We start from the raw sequence: 19,763 nt of genomic DNA on the forward strand, positions 1-19,763 counted from the left end.
ATGCAGCTTTTGACTGTGTTGGTCTTGATGCCTGCCTCAGTGTAGTGAGGGCTCCACCAACTCCTACACCCTTGCCCGTTCCACCGGGTCTTAATTCACAGCCTGTATAGTCAGCCGCAGAGCTGTCTAGACACTTCTTATGTCTCTGGGTCTGACAAATCAATAACCACATTGAGCCTGGTTATCCTCCACCAGGCTTAAAGTAACACAAGGAACTGACTTGTATTTTACCAGTTTTTTTCCTGGCCTATTGTCCAGATAGTTGCGTCTCACTATCCTGCTATATCTGGGAGAAATCCTCTCCCTCCAAAGACAAGAGAAAAGAAAACAAACTTTGACTTCTTCCTTCCCTTATAGTCCAGTCTTTATGGTACCTCTTCTCAGACCTGCTGTTAGGATCTTTACAGTACCTCCTTCCCTGCTTGTCTCTCCCTGTGGCAGTTTCAGTTTCCCTGAGAGCTGCTCCTTCAGGGTTTCTTCTCTGGTAGCTCTCTCAACAGAACTGCCTCTCTGAAAAACCTTCCTAACTGCTCCTTCTGTGCCTTCAGTCATCCCTGCCACCTCTCTGGCTGAGTCAGCAACTTCTGGTTCCAGGTATCCCTCACTGGCCTGCTCCAGGTCTCTTTTCTTCTTGGAGCTCAGGCTTCCTCCCCTCCCCTCCGGGAACACCAGGAGAAGAAGGATCCCTAAATGGTTCTTTACAGCCTTGGAGCTGAGGCAGCTGCTTGCAACCCTGGTGAGTTAATCTTTGCCCATGGTGGCTTTTCTCTTTCCTTACAGGTGAACACAACTGATTGAAATTATTCAGAGTTCATTTTTTTTTTTGTCCAAAACTTGCAATTAATCAATCCCTTCCCCACTTTTGTTGTCCTGAAGGAGAGCTCTGCTTTCCAAAAGTCTGGCCCACTTTAAGGTTCAATTATGATATTGTTATTTTAGTGCAAAATAAAATGCTTTGGCTCTCAATATAGAATATGTTGAGCATTTAATATTATTATCATGGTATATTTCAATCAGACATGAAATGGATAAGGATTTCCTAAGATTTGTTTTTTAAATTTCAAATGTATTCTAATTCAAAAAATGTGAGCAACTTGTATCACTCCCAAACTGAGAAGGATCAGGAAATCTTCAGCAGTATTTCTCCTTTTCTTTTTCAATTGTGACATTTCTGTAGTAATTTGAAATATCATGACCAGCTCTAATCACCAAGAAAACCTCAGTAGTACCCTATGTAAGTCTTGATCTGTACTGAAACAAATGGAACCCCACACTGGCTCAAACATGTGGGCCACTGCCTCCCAGTGGGTAGGATTGATCCCTAAATTTCCTAAAGGTAAAGTTCCAGATCTTCTGAGAGGAAAGTTCTTAAAATATACTCTTGTATAAAAGCCAATTATAAAGCTACTGTCCTCTTATAAATGGGATTGTTTGTATATTTATTTAAGCAAGATATATAAATGTTGATAATTAGATTGCTGATAAAAGGAAGATAATTAGCTTTAATCCTTTAAGGAATTTGATGTGCCGTAGTGACAAGGGCCATGTGTAGACTAAATGAGAGGCGTGTGTGTACAACACTTTAAAGCAGGCTAAATGCTTTTGCACCGCTTTAACGGTGTCAGTTAGGGCTATGCGAAACAGCAGTGTTCCACTTTGACTTCTGTTTCGATGGAACAGAATTTCATTTAGAGTTTCGTTTTGTTTCAAAAGCACTGTTCCGTTCCATATCATCAAAACGGTTTTGCTGTTTCGACTTTTCGCCCATAGGCTATAATGGGGAAGCACTCGCCAATAGGTTATAATGGGGAAGCACAAAACAGCCAGTAACTTTGTCATTTCATGCCTGATTCTGATGAAACATGCAGGGATGGTAGCCGCTTCTGAGGGCATGAAGCCTGCCAAGTTTCAAGGCAATAGGTGCAGGGGTTTCTAGGAAACTGAACCTCAAACTGCTGAAAAACAGGAGCTGGGGAGCAGGAGCAGCGTCCTGTGATCCAGCAGGCAGATCGGGGCCCCACACTTCTAGGAGGAGTCTGGCAAAGCCCCCCTCAGCCCTCCCAGGGGTTCAGGTGAGCCCCCGATCTGCCTGTTGGATGACAGGAGGCTGCTTCTGCCGCCTGGGACCTAGCGCTGAGGAACTGAGCCCAGCCGGGGGAAGCACCTCCCGCCACTGGGTTCAGTTTCCAGTGGATCGCAGTGCTGAGAAACTCAGCCTGGCTGGGGGATGCACCTCCCTCAGCTGGGCTCTGTCTCCTGGGAAACTCAGCAGCCAGCGCTGGGGGAGCAGCAGCCAGGTGGTGGGAGGCAGAGAAGAGCCAGGGTTGCGCTCTGAGCGGCTCCGCAGCCCCATGTGGCTCAGCCTGGCAGGGAGCACAGCCCTGGCTCTCCCCGCCTTCCGCTGCTGGGCTGCACTTTATGGACCTGGCGGAGCTGATCAGAGCGGATCCCAGCGTTGGAAGGTGGGCAGAGCCGGCTGCGCTCCAATCGGCTCCGCCAGCCCCACAAAGCACAGCCCAGCAGCAGGAAGCAGGGAGAGCCAGGGCTGTGCTCCCCACTGGGCTGAGCCACATGGGACTGCGGATCCTCTTGGAGCACAACCCTGGCTCTCCCCTGCCTCCCACCACCTGGCTGCTGCTTTGAAACTTGAAACATTTCGAAACTTTTGAAACGTTTCTACTGGCCTTGTTTCGTTTTGAGGCTGTTTCGAAGCCCTTCGTTTCATTTTGATTTCACTATTTCGAGCTAGAAACGAGTTGAAACAGCATCGAAATGAAACAGCTGATGAAGCTTCTCACAACCCTAGTGTTGGTGCTTGCGTGCCTCAGCAGTGTATTGCTCATTAATTTCTGCCACTGTAGGAAATTCAGTGTAATGCACCTTAAATGACTTGGGATGCAGCAAACTAAAACTCCTTCGAGGAAGCCCTGCAGGCGGCCTGGCAGCAGCTCGGGAAAGCAGCTCTGCCCAAGAAAAACGGCGAGCCTGATCTTCTCCTCCCAGAGCTTTCCTGCCTGCCTGAGCTGCACGAGGGGCTGGTGCTTACTTTCACAGCTGTGGTGCCCCCCAGGACCACCCAAACTGGGTGCCTGTGGGCAGGTGCTGCCTGGGGGGTCCACTGCTGCCATGGAGGGAAGGACCAGCCCTCCCCCACAGCCCAGGGACTGCTCCACCTGCCGGCAGCTCACCCACCCCTCCCCGCTGCAAAGGCAGATAAGGTGTGTGCACAACACAGGGGTTTAATCACCCCTAAATTGAAGTGGTGTTTTTTAAAACCCACCACTTCAGTTTAGGGCCCCTATTTTGTCTACACATGCCCAAGGATGTTGTCTGAGACGTAAGGTATATTATCAGAATAAGCACCTTCATATCATGTTTAGATATATCAATTGCAAAACAGGTACAGAGGGAGTGACTGCTTCATTATTTTAATGTTCCACCCCCTTCCATCCCCTCCCAGTTAAAACCTATATTAGCTTTCTGTGGAGGGAACCAGATCCACTATCTTCAACTTGGCTTTTTTAAGCTGCAGCCCCTAGCGCACACTTTTAAAAAAATTATATTTGGAGGGAAAATGGTAGTGAACAGGGATATATTAGATTTTTTTGCTTTGCTAAGAGGCTACTGCAATCAGGAGAAAATATATAGGAACCAGAATCATGGTTAGGTTGACTGTTCAAAAGATTTGTGGGGCACTGATGCTGTTTCATCAAGTTAGCATTGTCGGGTCTGGCATTAGTGCAGTCTTTCACCAAGGAAGCATTTTGTATCATCATTGTTTAAAACAAAGCAGTACTGTACCGTGTCCACTATGTATATGGTCCTGTGTCTTAAAGTACAATGAGATGATGTTAGCTATATTAGTCTGAAGTCAGGCAGAAGGTAGGGTAGATTTGTACCTTATAAACTAACTAAAACAAAGATGTATAGTATAATCTTTCCTGAGTCCACGCTTACTTCACTAGATGTGGGCTTGGGCTTGTGAAAGTTTATGCTATACATCTCTGATTTAGTTAGCCTGTAAGGCTAGGGACAGATATTACACACAAACTGGTTTAAGTGATCAGAAACTGGTTCAAACCTGTAACAGAACAGAAGTTCAGTGCACATAAATCAGTTTGAAAATGGCTGAAACTGGTTTGAGGTAAACCTGGTTGATGTAGTATCAGACTTCACTGATTTGGCTCAAACCAGTTTATGCAATGTCTGTCCCAGACATAAGATGCAATATTATACCCTGCCTTCTGCCTCAAAGTACAATGACAATCAAAATGTCATTTTTTCTGGCTACAAAATTAGGGTGTTTTAGATTTATCTCAGGCATCACCAAAATGATAAAACTGTTGTTAATTAATTGTTTTTTGAAAAAGGAATTTGCTATCCATGAGAGAATCCGAGGGAAGGATGAGAAAAGCCTATGGGGAAAATTCAGCAGTAACATCCTGATGTTCACAGTGACCTATTTTATCACTTTATCTATTTTCTTTTTTGCGTACATAAGCAGTCAGACCTAGTTAATCCAAGTCATCTGGTGTATTGAAAAAATATTTTGCAGCCTGTGTGTATATTTTAACTGCAACCACACTAAAACTCAAGTGAATTACTGACTGGAAACAAGTGGAATCTTAATGGCAATTTAAATTACCCAGAGCCAGAGACTAATAAACTAAAGCACATCAGTTGGCCCACACTTAAGGTGCTGTACATTATGAACGTGTATAAGGTCCAAAACTGTTTAGGCTGAGTTTTTTGTATATAGCAGTGAGAATAAGCAGAAAATATGTGAAAGAAGAGTCTGAATTAAAGTAAACACTCCACTTGGCCTTCATATATCATTGGAGACCGGGAAATGAGGGTACAACCAGTGGACTGACATACATGTTAAAACTAGATGGTCTCACGTTCATGTGGAAGCAAAAAGAATTGTCCAAGTCTAGTAATAAGCATGTGTGCTTTCCCCTGGACTTACCTGTACTGTATTTCCATTCTCAGCATCTGACCTATTAGCACTTGCAACAGTTTGGAGGGGTGGCACATAACCCAACAGGAGTTGGTAAGGGTCGAATTTCACCCATTGTGCAGCTGTTCTTACCTATAATCCAATTTCCCTATTATTAAATGATTTAAAAGTTCAAATGTATTCTCCCTCCCCCCCTCATTTGAAAATGGATTGTTTTCCCAGAAAATATATTTCCCCCCAACAAATACAAAGAAGCACTTTCACTGATAAATACTTTAGGGTACTCTCCTTCCCAAATATTTCTGCATGAAGTCACTTAAAATAAATTTCAACAAAGTAGTTTCAATTTGATCCCCCTCCTAAAATATGAAAAGGCAGTAGCTAATTTAACAGGTTACAATGTGATACATGTCTGCAAATCTAAGATCAGAATCTAAATCTGTTAGGTAAAGTCCTAGAGGCATTGCTTTCAGGTCTCCTTGCTTTCAGTGTCCTTAAAACACACACACACACACACACACACACACACCATTGTTACAAATTTTCTATCATTTGTTTTAAGACTAAAAATATGTTCCCTTTTTTAATATTAAAAAGGATTTAACATAAGACATCTTTAACAGAAAATTTATAAGCAACTTGTAAAAATAAGATCAACCATTAGATGGAGCTAATAAAACAGAAATATTCACTTGGCTTCACAGTCAGATTATGTACAGATGTATAAGGGCTAACTAAGTGCAAACATCCAAAAACCCTGAGGCAGAATCAATCCAATCTAGGCAGGTTTCTCTAAACTGCGTCGAATGGATTGGGAGCGAATGCAATGCAGATTTGCCCTTCGATGGGGGGAAGGGAGCAAGCAGATGCCTGCCCTGGCTGCAGCGAGAAAGCAGGGGTGCTCCTGCATTCCGCCCAGCATGCCAGAGATTGCTGAGGGCAGGCAAGTGAGGGCCATCCCCGATTGGCTGTCAGGAACAAACCCCCAGGCTGCTGGGCGTGCTGTGGTGATGCCCTCTGGGGCTCTTCTGGAAGCTTAGGGTTGAGTGCAGGGAAGGGTCTGCAGTGACACCAGAGGGCTGGAGGCCTGTGCCTGACAGCCAACCAGGGGTGGCCCAGCTCTGTAGAAGGAAGGGTTGGGGTCCAATGGACCCAGTCCTTCCTTCTATGGAGCGCTCATGTCCCCGCTGCCCAGTGCAAACCTCCTGGGCTGCCCAGTGTGTTTTGCCAGCTACTGCTGAGCTCTGGAAAGACACACTGGCAGCCCAGGAGGATTGCGCCAGGCAGCAGGGACATGAGCGCTCCATGGAAGGAAGGTTTCCGACCACCTGAACCATAGGAAGTGTAATGCTTGCACCTGGCCATGATGTGTTTCTGTTTTACCTGCAAAACTCAACTAATTGAGCTGTGGTGCCCTTTTAATTTAGATAAATAGTTCATGCTGAAAAAATTATTTTATCCAAAGAACAAATTCAGCCTGTTGATCTTTTGTAATACTGTACGTAGTTAAGGAAAGATTCCAAGCAAGGAAACAAAAAAAGGAATTAAGTCAGCAGAAAAGTAGATTTAACAAGGGGGCCTTACCTCAGAACCCGGTTCATTGCCCCCAGTAAGAATCAACAAATAAAAAAGGTTTGGGACCCAGCCCAGCTCATGCCCTAGAGCCTAAAAGACAAACCACTACCTAGAGCAGGCTGTTTCTGGTTTCTAGAAACCAGTTCTTGCTTAAACCACTCAGCTTGAAGATGTGACAGAAGGCCTGCTCAAAAACATCCATATTCTTATAATTTCAGGCTCCATCCATAAAGATAAAATACACAAATTCGCAATTTTCTGTCTACCTTATGCAAGTGGGTTCTGATACAGTTTCTTTTAAATACCCTTTCCTTACCCCAGCTGGGGAGGATTAGGCCCCCCCAATTTCTACTATATATACCATGTTCCTAGGAATGTTATATTATTCATCAATAGTGCCTGGTTCTGTTTCCTTGTAGAAATAAAATAATAATTATAATGTTCCAGGTTACTAAAACCAAAATAAATGATATGTTACATGTAAAAACATCAGAAATGTCTCTATGTCCTGCTGTTTTGTGTATCTAGCTCCAGAAGATTTTTTTCCAGCCCAGTATATTCATGTGAATTCTTGTATGGTTAGGGATAACTTAAGACCATATTTTGGTAAACTATTTTCCAACAAGAATCACAGAGCTGTGATCCTCAGCCTAAGACCTGAGTAGTCAGTTGTTTCATGAATACTGTTCTCTCTGTGTGTGCACATGTATTATGTATTTATAAAAACAACGTAGGTACTTTCCTGTTTGGGGAAATTAGTCATATGAGAAGAAAACTAGACTTGCTTCATGCTTGTGTCTCTAAATCAAGAAAAAAAAATGAAACAGGGATCCAAACTAGGAAGAAATCTCTTGGCTATAAAATTCCTAAATCCCAGCATCAGAATATTAGCCAAAATACTTCCATGTATGCAGAGCTTTATTGTATGTGGCGTTCTGAAAGGTATGGCACTGTCTAAAGGGCATTATTTTTGGAGAGCAGCCTTAAGAAATTAAATACAAAGTGAAGCTTGCTTTTCTCTTCAGGTAAGCATTATATAGTAGGCCTCAATTTTTGGATGGTCATATCCTATAAATGATTAGGAAATGAAAAATTTCTAGCTCAAGAGTTTTGAGACTGAAAAGGGTAGTGATCAACTTGGAAAAAAGGTGATTAACAGGGGATATGGGAGAAGTTTATAAATTTATGAATGGCTCTAAAAGAAAAAGTGAACAAACTATTCAATATGTGTCATAATATAAGAACTAGGGGCCACTGGACCCCTGAACTTAACCACTTTTTAACAAACAAAAGGAAGTACTTTTTTATACAGTGTGTAAGTAACTTGTGAAAGTCACTGTAGAAACAGGATTTGAAAAAGAATTAGACGTTTTATGAAAGATAGGTTCATCAGGGTTCTACACAATAATCAGGCATTCAACCTAAGACTCAAGGCTTTACTAAACTGACAACTAGTACAAATCATAGAGTAAGACAGGAAGGGGTCTGTTATATTCTTCTGCCTACTACCGTTGGAGCCGGGTTACAAGGCTAATGAACCTTTGACAATTCATATGTTCTTGTAGGTGGACTGCTGTGAACTCTCTTGTTTGGCCCCAGCCATAACTCTTAATTAACTCTTTTCCCCCAGCACAGTTTCTGTATTTATTGTAAACCTATTTTCTTAATGAAAGTTATTTAACTGTGCTTCATTTTGGTTTTTTCCTGTGTTTTCTTTCTCTCTATCTGGGTGCATACAAGCACTATATGTACAGGTGTTCACAGTGCTTAGTTTGGTCTAAAAATGGTATGCAGGAAGGAAATTTAAACCGTGCCCATTGAGATTCTAACTGTAGACCAAGAAGGGTTAGACACGTTTTACAAATGCTTATACAGTTCCCCTATTGATAGAAGTTACCCTTCTATCCCTCAGTCTCCCAGCATGAATGGCTTCCCACCTGCTCCCTCACACCCGCAGGGAGATCCATTTGGGCTGCACTCTACTATTCCAGCTCAGCATGGAGCAAACCACAGCTCCTGACTGTCTCCAGGCCAAGAAAGTCTAGCCCCTCTCCCCAGCCCTGCCTTGTACTCCAGGCTGCAGGGAGATGCAAAGGGCCAAGACAGCTGTATCTCAGACAGACCAGTAGTTTAGCTGTTTGTGATCCATTCTTTGTTATCAGTTTTTGGGAAGAGTACATCATACCCAGAATATTTGTCTCTAAAAGACAAATCTGCAAGTCCTTAATGTTAATATGAAAGGTAATGGAAAAGTTTTAGAAGGTTATGTATTTGAGCAATATTGACCAATCTATACTTGGAGCCAAGGCTTCAAGTCACAGGGTTATGCCTCATCTTTTGGATGGTCATATCCTATAAATGATTAGGAAATGAAAGTTCCTAGCTCAAGAGTTTTGAGTCATACAAAGAGAGACTGAAAAGTGTAGTGATTTTCATGCACACTTCATTGAGAAATGCAAATTTCATTATGACCTCCTATAGTACTGAGCACCATGCAACCAGTAATTCTGCAGAACAGTTCAGAGGCCAGTAGCAATGTCTGAACATATTCATTTAGTGCTTTTGCCAAACTTCTTTAGACCTAAGCTTACAGACTTTCTGCTTTAGGATATAGCTGGATTTTATTAGTAGTATTCAGCCTGCTTTCACTATACGGCTATGTCACGGACTGTAGTCCAAATATGGCACAAATGTTCCTAGCCTTAATACTGGGCTGCCCAGTGCTCTTTTCCAAGGAAGTGGCTGGGCTAGGGAAGAAAATCCTCCTCACTAGCGGACAGTGCAGGTGAGTTGTTCTGAGGTTGCTACTGTATCCCTAGCGTTGCAGTCTCCCTTGCTGTCCTGCAATAGAGTTTCTTTTCATTCTTCTCCCCCTGCCACTGTCCCCTGTCTGTACTGTAATACTCTCACTTTAACAGGCATTCTAGGTTCTGTCTGCTCCAAAGAAGTGCTATTTTAAGGCATCCACCTTCTTAAATCACTTAGCAGCCTGATGTGGATTTGGAGGATAGTAAAAAAGAATAAACTTCATCATCTGAAGGTAACCTCCTGAAGACTGGTCTACTGACTCACTCCTGGAAGATCTATTTCTGATTCCTTGTACAGTGAATAGCTAGGACTGTTCAATTTAGAGACTGTCAAAGTCTGCAGAACAAAATGGCGCAGCTCCTTATGCTTATGGCACTTTAAAAATCTAGTAGTTCCACTCTAGTAGTTCCACTCTATACTGTATAGGAAAGAAATGACAGTTTCAGTCCCTTTGCAGTTTCTGCAGTACCAGAAGGCAGCAGCTCCATAATATAGAGAAAACAAAATTATTTGCTTGTAATTCTTTTTGTTAGAACCACGTGCATCAGATTTTCTCAAAGCCAGCCCTTTCTTGTTCACTCATTTTCATCTTTTCTGTTGAACTGTGTGCATTTGTTGCTTCTGTTGCTTTTATTTCACCTGCTGTAGAAGTGAACTGAAATACAGGCCATTTTCAGTTAAGCCTCAGTTAGAGCTTGGTGCATGGCTCTTGCAATTGAAGGGATTTAGGAGAGACTTTTGTGCTTTGGGCATTACAAGTTAGCATGACGGGTAACCAGTTTATTCTATAACAAACACCACTGTCCCAGCACTGGACAGTTTCAGGTAATTTTCTTCTCTTGTGGTACTGCTGTTGTTAAATATCATTCCAAGTTATTGGTAATGGAAAACAACACTTCTTGAAACAGGCATTGTTAAATTCATAACTAATTTGGAGGGTTTTAATTAACACAACTTCTCAGGAACTGTAGCTAAACATTTTAGTAACATAACATAACTTTTGGTTTTTCTTTCACTTACATTTTTTCCACAAATAAACTAGCAACAAAGTAAAAAGGAATGTTTGTGGCAAGTGGGCACCGTCCCTAGACTCTTGACATAATAGCTGCTTAATATGTATGGGGCAGTTAGATGCGTGTCTGTCTACTCCTGATCCTACTGTAATTAACATTGGTATATTGACTGATATAAATTACACTGGCATTTGTATATGTCTGTCCATGCGAGCTGTTAAATTTGTAAATTGTCTTCCATTAGCTACAGCTATGATTATTTCTTGAGGTAGCAACAATCAACATTTTTGAGAAATGACATGCGGATCTCCCATTTCTTAATGTTTTAAAATGCAACTTCACAGTACTTTTAATTGGTTCAGATAATCAGCCCCAACCTGTGCATGCTTTCTAATGCCAAGATCACATTTTGACAACAAGTTTAGATGAAAAATTGGAATGAGATAGCAATGACAAGCCACCACATGGTTTGGCACAATAGATAGCTTCTGGTTTGTGTAGGACAGACAGCAAGAAATAGTGTGGGTGTTGGAGGTCAGAAGTGAGCTACATTGGTTAAAAGATGTGGAAATGAGATGTCATACACAGCACAGCCCTGACCCTCATTTCAGTAACAGCAGCCCTTCACTTTCTTGAACACTAAATTCACTCCTGAACCTTTTAAAGTGCAATAAGTATCATGAACTCAAGTTTGGAAAGTGTTAGCATCTAAAAGGATCAAAACAGAATTTCATTTAAAAGGGCTTGATCCAGAAAGGTGCTGAGCACTTTTGAAGTCAGCAGGATGTCTTGGAATCCTGTTTTAGTTCTTTCACAGGAAGCAAATGCTTATTCAGTTTTGCCTTAGAAAGAAGTAAGACTTCAAGATCCAACAGAGTTGGAACTGTGTTGCTCAGCATCTATTGTAGTGATGACCCACCAGTTATTAGGGCCATTTGCAATCCTTGAAGCTCTGAATTGTCACTACAAAAAGCAACCATGGTCAACAAAAAATATACACTGGGTTATGAACTGATCCCTGATCTTCTCACTGCAGTTTTTAAACAGAAATGTTTGAATCAACCCATCACAGTGGCAAGGTAGTAATGACCAGCACTTTACTACCTGCCTCCAACTAAACTGTTGCATGTTCTTCTAAGTAGTTGTTATCATTTCTGTGCTGCAGCTGTTTAGCATCTCTCTGACTGATCCTTTCTTGCAGAAATGAGGTCTAATTGTCTTTTTCCCACCTGCCCCAATTCCAGAAGAATCATCCAAACATTTAAATGTGGAGCCAAAAAAATGAGTATACTGCCACTTGTTAGTCATTCTTTTGCAACAGTAGCATTCTGTTTACACAAGTAAATGCGCAAAGATCTTGGAAAGGCAAAAGTGAAGTTTCAGGAGTAACAATGTTCAAATTGACTATATTTCTACATGCTTTTAATTACCATATTAATTTTCATACCACATGCCCCTAAATAAAACTGGCTGCTGGTTAACCCCACACTGGAGCACTCTTGTTCCCCAGCCAGCCCCTCTGCAACACACTGAGCCAGGTTGGAGCAGCCCTGGGCTAACAGGCTGACCCACCAGACTTTCTGCCAGCTGAGGCTGCTTCGACCTGGCTCAGCATGCTGCAGTCTCAGGCTTATGTGCAAACGTGGTACCTGGGAGCAATAGACTCCAGTGAAACCTGCGCTGGAGTTTATTCAGGCACATTAACTTCATGTGTAGATGCACCCAGTATCTTTTAAGAAAACTTACTAAGCTTTAGATACTAAAGTGTCTGCCTCCAAGCATGAAATGGACCTTGCTAGACTGCAAAGTTTCTGCAATGGATTGATATATAACAGCACACCAGTGAAATGATTGAGTGGGTCCAACTTCAACATTATGCAGCCTTGCAAACTGCACTTAAATTGATTAACACCAATAGATGTTGAAACTGTTGTAGTATCATTAGGGTTTCAGAGACAGGATTTAAACTTGTCCAGATAGGCCCTCATCTTAAAGAGAGAGACAAATAAATTTGAGTTGAAATCCCTTCTTCCTAAGCAAACTAAAGGTAAACATGACTGAGGAGCTATCTAATATTAGCAAGTTACCAGAGATTTTTCTTCTAAAAGACATCATCAGACAAACTGGACTTACAGATAAAAACAAGAACAAAAATAACAACAGAGATAAGTGATCTAGTACAGGGGTAGGCAATCTTTTCCAGCTGTGGGCCACAATGATCTAAATCAGAGATAGGTAGGCATGAGGACCCAGCTGTCGCTGCCACTGCCGCTTGTTGCCTGCAAGCAGTGTGGGTATCGCACCCACAGCCAAAGACTCTCTCCACCAAATACTGCCATATCCCCATGCGCACAGGTTGGATCCAGCAGTTCTCTGGGCCAGATGCAAACCTGTGGCCCTTTGTTCAGTAAGGGGAGAAAAGAAATAAAGGATTGGTTGATTGCAATCACCCACCATATGCCCCAGAAAGTGTTTTGTTTGTCCAGAGCTGCTTACATGCCCTATCTTGAAATGCAATGTTTATTTTTATTATAAACTTTTTACAGTTAGGATGAAATCCTTAAAACTATGAAGAGCACAGTTTGTCCTAGTTCTGCTTAGAAAGCGGACTTGGCAGTCTCTAGACTGGGCCTTAAGTTCCCCTCATTAGGAGAGAGGAGAGAGAGAGCAGACATGGGGTTGCACAAAATAAAGCTGTACAAATAACCAATTGTTTGTTTTATTTTTAGTACTGAGGAATTGAAAACAATGTTTGACTCAGCATGAAAACAATTTTTGGCAAACCTACAACAAAAAATGTTTCATTTCACATTTTAACTGTTCTAGATTTTTATTTTTTTATAGAATTGAAGTAAGATTGTGAAACAGAATGCCATTTTGAATTTAAAATGGGATTGCTTTGTTTCAGATTTAGCAAACAGCATGCTTTGATTTGTTTTAGGATTTATTTGTTTGATATTGTTTTCTTTTGACTTGATCAGTTCAGGCAGTTTAACTTGCATTTCTGAAATAGTTCTGTCAGCCAGAATATCCTATCTTGATTAAAAGGAAAGGTTTTTGACCAAAAACATTCTCTTAGCTCTGCTAGACTTTGAGAATCTGAGTTTCATGTATGTACCTACCCATCAAAATGGATATACAGGACCAGGCAATTTGTGGTCACATCATGCTGGCTGCTGCTACTTGTGACCAAGGATTCTATACATGCAACTGGGCACCCTATCTTTCATCCCCATTGCATGCTGTTTCCCAGAAGGCTATCCTTGCTTTAGCATCACCACTTTTGCTTATCCTGCTTGAAGCAAATTGAATTAGATCATCCTTCTTATCAATACAGAACAAGAGCACAACCTTAATTCTTTTCTTTAAAGGTAAAAAAAAATTCTTATATGCAAGAATCGATCATAGAGAGAGGGTCTAATGTTTTTTTTAAAGCTGCATTCCAGATAAAAAGCTCTTGTTGCCATTGAAAACAACAAAAGCAGTTGTTGCAGCTCCCAGCTTGCAAATCACCTTACTATGTTGTTCTACAAGGTTATGCTGTTCTGATCAACCTGCTTTGTTTCTAATATAGAATTACTTTTAAGGGTTTACAAAATAGCAGTTTCCAGCATTTGCTAGCTTCAGTGTTTCTACAGGATGCAATTCTATCTTGGCAGGAAATTTATTGGATTTGATTTTTGTTTAATGTGTCCTTTTTCTTCATTGATTCGTGATGCTTGACACCTCTGAAATCTGTCAATTAAATTACAAGAGCAACTTCACAAATCAGTTGTTATCCATAAGATGTGACAAAAATGGAATTTATCAGATTTTCCTTAGGGTTACTATAAAGTTTTGGTTGAAATATGTTTTCTAATAACTATCTGTTAGAATGGTTTTATGTAGATAGATACCTCTTTGCTTTACCTTGCTAGTTTTATAGCCAGTTCAAATTCTTCACCTTACATTGTAGGTGGCAGAATGAAGCCAAACCCTAAAACTTCACAGTCTGTTTCATTTATTTTGTCTCCAATACTGTAATATCTGAGCGGTTTACCATCCATAAGGGTATGTCTCCATGGTATAATGATGTGCAGAGATATTCTGTGCTAGCTCTAAAACAAGAAACAGTATAGCCTCATTAGTGTAATGTTGCGTGTTAGGTAATAAGCTATTTGGCTACATTATTTTCCATTCCAAAGCTGTTGCATGCAGAGATAGCAGGCAGTATCTCTATGTGGCACTGTCCTGTACAGTCTAGGCATACTCTAAGAGTATCTTGCATTCCTGGTTTGAATTATTGTGTAATATTGATCCTATAGTAGTACTTAGATCCATCAAGAACATATTAAAAATGTACAAAACAGCCCATGCTTAGGATCATGCAGCTGGCAAAAGCAGTAGCAACTCTTGCTCATGTAACTGGCAAAAGCAATGAGCATGCAGACAACTCTACTGTATGATACAGTGGTCTTCTACAACAGGTTACAACATCTGGTGTTGCACTCAAGGAAAAAAAACATTGTAAACATTTTCCTGTTGTAAATCTGCTGTGTTTTATAAAAATAATACCTATCTTAGTTTGCATATAGTGCACAAATCAAGACTTAAGCATTTGGTCCATAGTGTAATAGATTTGCATTATGTGATATTATTATTGGATAAATCTGCAAACACTAAAAGGTAAGGTAAGGGTTTTTACAACAACAACAACAACAAAAGAGTTGTTTTTCCTGACTCACTGTTTGGCTTCTATACTATTTCATATTTCTTTGCTCCTGTCAGTTTGCTGGTAAATGGGAATATAGCTTTGAGGTAAGTACTCTAATAGTTGCAATCCCTGTGATAAATTCTAGTCTAGCATCTCTTTTTTTCTCTCCTAATAGTGGTGTTGTTCAAAAGTGACCTTTACTTAGTACCTTTCAATAGACTTGTATTTCACAAAGCCACATCTTAGCTTTTCAGTTACTGACTGTACAATATCTATAGTATAAATGTTTTATGGAGAATACAAACATTTTTAGAGAGGCTGATAATGCAGAGTTTCAACTTCCAAACCGGTTGTTAAAGGAACACATACAACTAACCTCTTGTACACTGGATCAAATTGTTCTTTTAGATGAGTACAGGGGATATAAATTGGAACCTTTTGTCAGAGGACAGAGTTTGATCCTTTATATGTGTAATCTTCATGGGGTTTTTTCAGATCTGCTTTTGAATAATCAAATGCAAACATTATATCCTTTGGACTGTAAAATGAAACCTCATTTAGGTTTTGATCCTGAGCCTATTGATGTCAGTTGCAATGCTCTCACTGAATTCAGTGGGGCACAAACAGGTACTTGTAGTTCAAAACTAGTTTATTTTCTCCAGTCCAAGACAAACAACTATGGGAAAGACATATAAAAGTGTATGTACATCAGATTAATTTGATCAACTAGCTTTTATCTAAATAGTCTCATAATCCTTTGCAGTTCTGACTAACTTGTAGTATGATGATGTGTTGTTAACTTTGCTTTTACCAGTCCATAATTATCAATTTTACTGATAAATCTTTTTTTAAACTTATGGGGCCAATAATTTGAAGTCAAAAGAGCCAGGCTGACCATTCCCACTGAGAACATCATATAAATCATCACTGCTCCTTTGAAGTCATAGCAGCTGTGCTAACTTATACCAGCTAAAGATCTAACCCTAGATGACTGAGAGAAACAAATATATCACTATACTTACTAAAATACTGCATAACTGCATATGCACTTATTTTGAATATGGTAAAGTTATGCATCTAATATAGTATATGTATGTAGACATGCAGTACATGGAGATTGTTACATCTTTTTAGTAACTGGTTTATGTAAGTGCTGTTCCTAGACTTATAGGCAGATGAGAAAGTTGTGAACGTAAAGTAACTACATAATGAAACAAAAACAAAAATTGGTATTCCTTCTGGTTACTCAAAGTGACATTACAAGGACATTTGTTCTAGAAATTTTTTATTAGGCTCTATCTGTATTTTTTTTTTACTTTACAGAAAAAATGTGATGTCTGCAATGAGCTATATGTAGAACTAAGTCATATTTTGATTTGTTTTAAGGCTTATGTTATATTATAATTCAAGTTGGCTGTAATTTCTATGATTACTGTACTTTCAGTATTCAATTACTCTACTTTTTTAAGTCTAAAATTAATAAAAAGCCTGTTGGACATAATGACATCCCAGAGCTTATATAAACTCTGTACATTGCACTTCACCACCTACAATACATTTGTATGGAATGGAAATAGATCCAACTAAAAATGCTTTACTATAGTTTAGTGTACTATACTATGCTTTACTATAGTTTAGTATACTATAGTTTAGTATACCAACACCAACTGCTGAAACTTCCTTAGCCTGACGAACGGTTTTTGAACCCGAAAGCTTGCTTAATTATTTTCCAACTATTTGGGTTGGTCTAATAAAAGATTCACCCAAGGAACCTTGTCTTACTATAGTTTAGTCATTGCTTATTGTAAACAACAAGTATGAGAAGCAGCGTTTTCAACTTCATACACACAATCTGTACACGTTTTCAGAATGCTACTGTTCTGTAGATTTTACATTCATCTTACACATACTCATAGGAGCTATTTACATACAATATACTTTCAGTTTATTATCTCGCAGAAACCTGGCTTCTATATAAGCAGCAGAAACCTATTATTCATCCACAGAGCAGTCTAAATGTTGTTAGTTTAGGATCACAGGGATCCTAGGAACCCCCCCTCATTTTTCCTTTATGAGGTTTAATTCTACTTCAGTTATGTTTTGACATTAATATTTGCATCAATTTGAAAGTGTAACTTGGACAAATTCATTTAGGTTTGCCTGACGATGGTAAAAAATATGAAGGAGGGAATCCGCCTTCCCAAAAGATACTATGAATATGTAGGAAAGTAGCAGATCTAACCTTTCCCACACTGATGATAAGAGTTGGAAAGAAGATAACCAAAAAACCTGAGTTGGTAGCCACAAAAAAGGAAAGTCAGGTGGATTATCCAGTTGCCCTACTGTATGACCATAGTCCAGATTTGAAAAATATCAAACCTGGGATTGATTCAAATGGACTTGTTCCTTCATCCAGTAAGTCCCTAAAGTATGGACTTTTATGTAAGGTGTATCTGTGATTTTTTTAAGACAATGGCATATGAGTGCTCTTGTGAGACAGAAGGGACTGACTGATACATTAATGATACATTCAGAATCTCCATAAAGTTCTTTGCTGAGCGCTATGGAAATGGTAGCTTACAAGAAAATGTCCTTTTTTAATGAGGTTTATCATGATACACTTCTGAAACATAAAAGCCAAAAATAAATAGTAATCAAATGATGACCCGGATAAAGGACGTAACCCTGAGTATCCTGCAAGTATTCACTGTTATTGCAGTTTGGCAGAAGATAGACTTGAAGATATAATAGTATTTTTCAATTAAATTAGTATGAGTATGTGGGGTCACAAATTCTTATCCCATCATTTCCATTAGTTCATTAAAATAGATTACAATTATATTATTAAGTATCAGTATTTAAGATATTATTTCATAGAAGAAGAATGAACAGAGATCAGCATCACTGTGTTATGTACTAGATATATATGCAACAAAAAGGCCCAATCCCTGTCCCAGTCTTAGCACCTGATGATACAACAGATAGAAAAACAAATATGAGAGGAGAGGAGGAGGACACCTACCACTGATGTAGTAAACAGCAGCTCACCACTTGTCTAGCCATTGTCAAGTGTGCTGTTTTTTTGTTTGTACCTTACGATACTGGTTTGCTGTTCACTTGCACTGAGCTCCTGCTGCTGCATAGGGCTCCACATGGATAAGTCCCTGAGACCAAGGAAGTTCCTCCTGGTGTTCTGGCAAGATCCATGCCTAAATTTGTGGTTTTGCATATTCATATTTGAAGTTAAAAGTACCTGTATGTTGTAGGCAGACAAGGTTCCTTGGGTGAATCTGATATCTTTTATTAGACCAACCCAAATAGTTGGAAAATAATTATTAAGCAAGCTTTTGGGTTCAAAAAACCCTTTGTCAGGATAAGGAAGTTTCAGCAGTTATCAGATTCACCAAAGGAACCTTGTCTGCCTATGTCCTTAGACCAACATGGCTACAACCTACAGCCCTGTATGTTGTAAGCTTTCTGAGTGTCATCTACCAATAGAACAGTGCTCACAGGCAGTTACACTTGAGTGCACCAGTTGGTGTTTTACTGGTACAGATACGGGGTAGAACATTCCTATATGTGTGCTTGCTGTCTTTACTTTTGCTTTTACAATTTTTCTGTTATGCAGACCCACACATTTCTTCATTTAATCACCCAGTCGTGTCTAACAATAAGCAAAATAGAGGATGGAACTCATGGCCCCACTGTGGAGACTTGTAATGGTAGCCCTTTCCAAATGTGGATGCTAAGAAACTACACCAGGCTGGAAGTTTTTAAGAATATTTTTTACAGCCCCACTGATTATTTCCTTTAGCAAATTATCCGAGGTTGGTATTATAAAAAGTCAATTAATATATAACAATTTTATTTGTTTTCCTGTTTAACACTGTCTTTCATTTCCTGCTGCTTAAATTTAATTGAGTCCCTTTCATATCTTAGTTTTTCTTGTTGTTGTTGTTGTTATTGTTGTTTTAATTATTAATATTTGAAACCACTATACAAATATTATATGGTTTTAGGCCAGATCATAGCTCCATTAGTTTCAATGAAGTTTTAACAACTTATAGCAGTTGAAGATCTAGTCCTTTTATAGAAGTACCATATTTACCCAAAACCAAGACAACTCCCCAAGAATTAGATTCTACATGTAGAAAATTTATAAATCTATACATTTGTTATAATTCTCCGTGTATGGAACCTAATTATTGGAGGGTCATCTTCAATTCATACCCCCCAGCAGTGGGGGAGGCAGTGGAGGCAGGTGGTGAGAGAATCAAGTAGCCTAACCCCTGCCCCTTGCTCCCCCTACACCTTTTCCCTGCCACCAGCCTCCCCACTTGCCCCTCCTGCTGCCTGCCCTCCCATGCCTGCTTACCTGGTACCCCCCCACCCCGTCTTCCCTGCCAAGGCCTCCCCACCCCCACCTGGTCACCCTGCTGCCTCCTACCCTGTTCCCCCACCATCTCCCTTTGCCTCTGAGGCCTCTGCCTCCCCCTACTGCTTACTCGGGCTCCTGCACACCGTGGCCCCTCTCCATCCCCAACCTGGATAAGTAGCAGCAGTGGCAGCTCTGGCCCAGCATCTGGGACCTGGCCAGAGCTGCCACCGCTGCTACAGCTGTTAAATGTTAAATGGAGGTAAATCCTTATAATCAAGTAAATATGCATATACAAAAAATACAGCTAAGTATACTCAGAAACTCCTAGTTACCTTT

The 19,763-nt window shown here is 40.2% G+C and overlaps 1 protein-coding gene across 3 annotated transcripts in view; it reads left to right on the top strand.

Annotated features, from left to right (window-relative positions):
* Positions 1-19,763, top strand: part of GALNT13 (polypeptide N-acetylgalactosaminyltransferase 13) — a 422,841-nt gene that overhangs the window by 394,013 nt on the left and 9,065 nt on the right. For 2 of the 3 annotated variants that reach the window (XM_025206100.1, XM_025206101.1), the window contains one exon: positions 18,678-18,863. The exons of the other annotated variant lie outside the window; for it this stretch is intronic. In XM_025206100.1, the coding sequence (XP_025061885.1) occupies positions 18,678-18,863 (186 nt within the window). Of the gene's footprint in view, positions 1-18,677; positions 18,864-19,763 lie in introns of those variants that run through there. 3 annotated transcript variants of the gene reach the window in all.

Source organism: Alligator sinensis, unplaced genomic scaffold (assembly GCF_000455745.1).
Source record: "Alligator sinensis unplaced genomic scaffold, ASM45574v1 scaffold788_1, whole genome shotgun sequence".
NCBI classification, from domain to species: domain Eukaryota; kingdom Metazoa; phylum Chordata; order Crocodylia; family Alligatoridae; genus Alligator; species Alligator sinensis.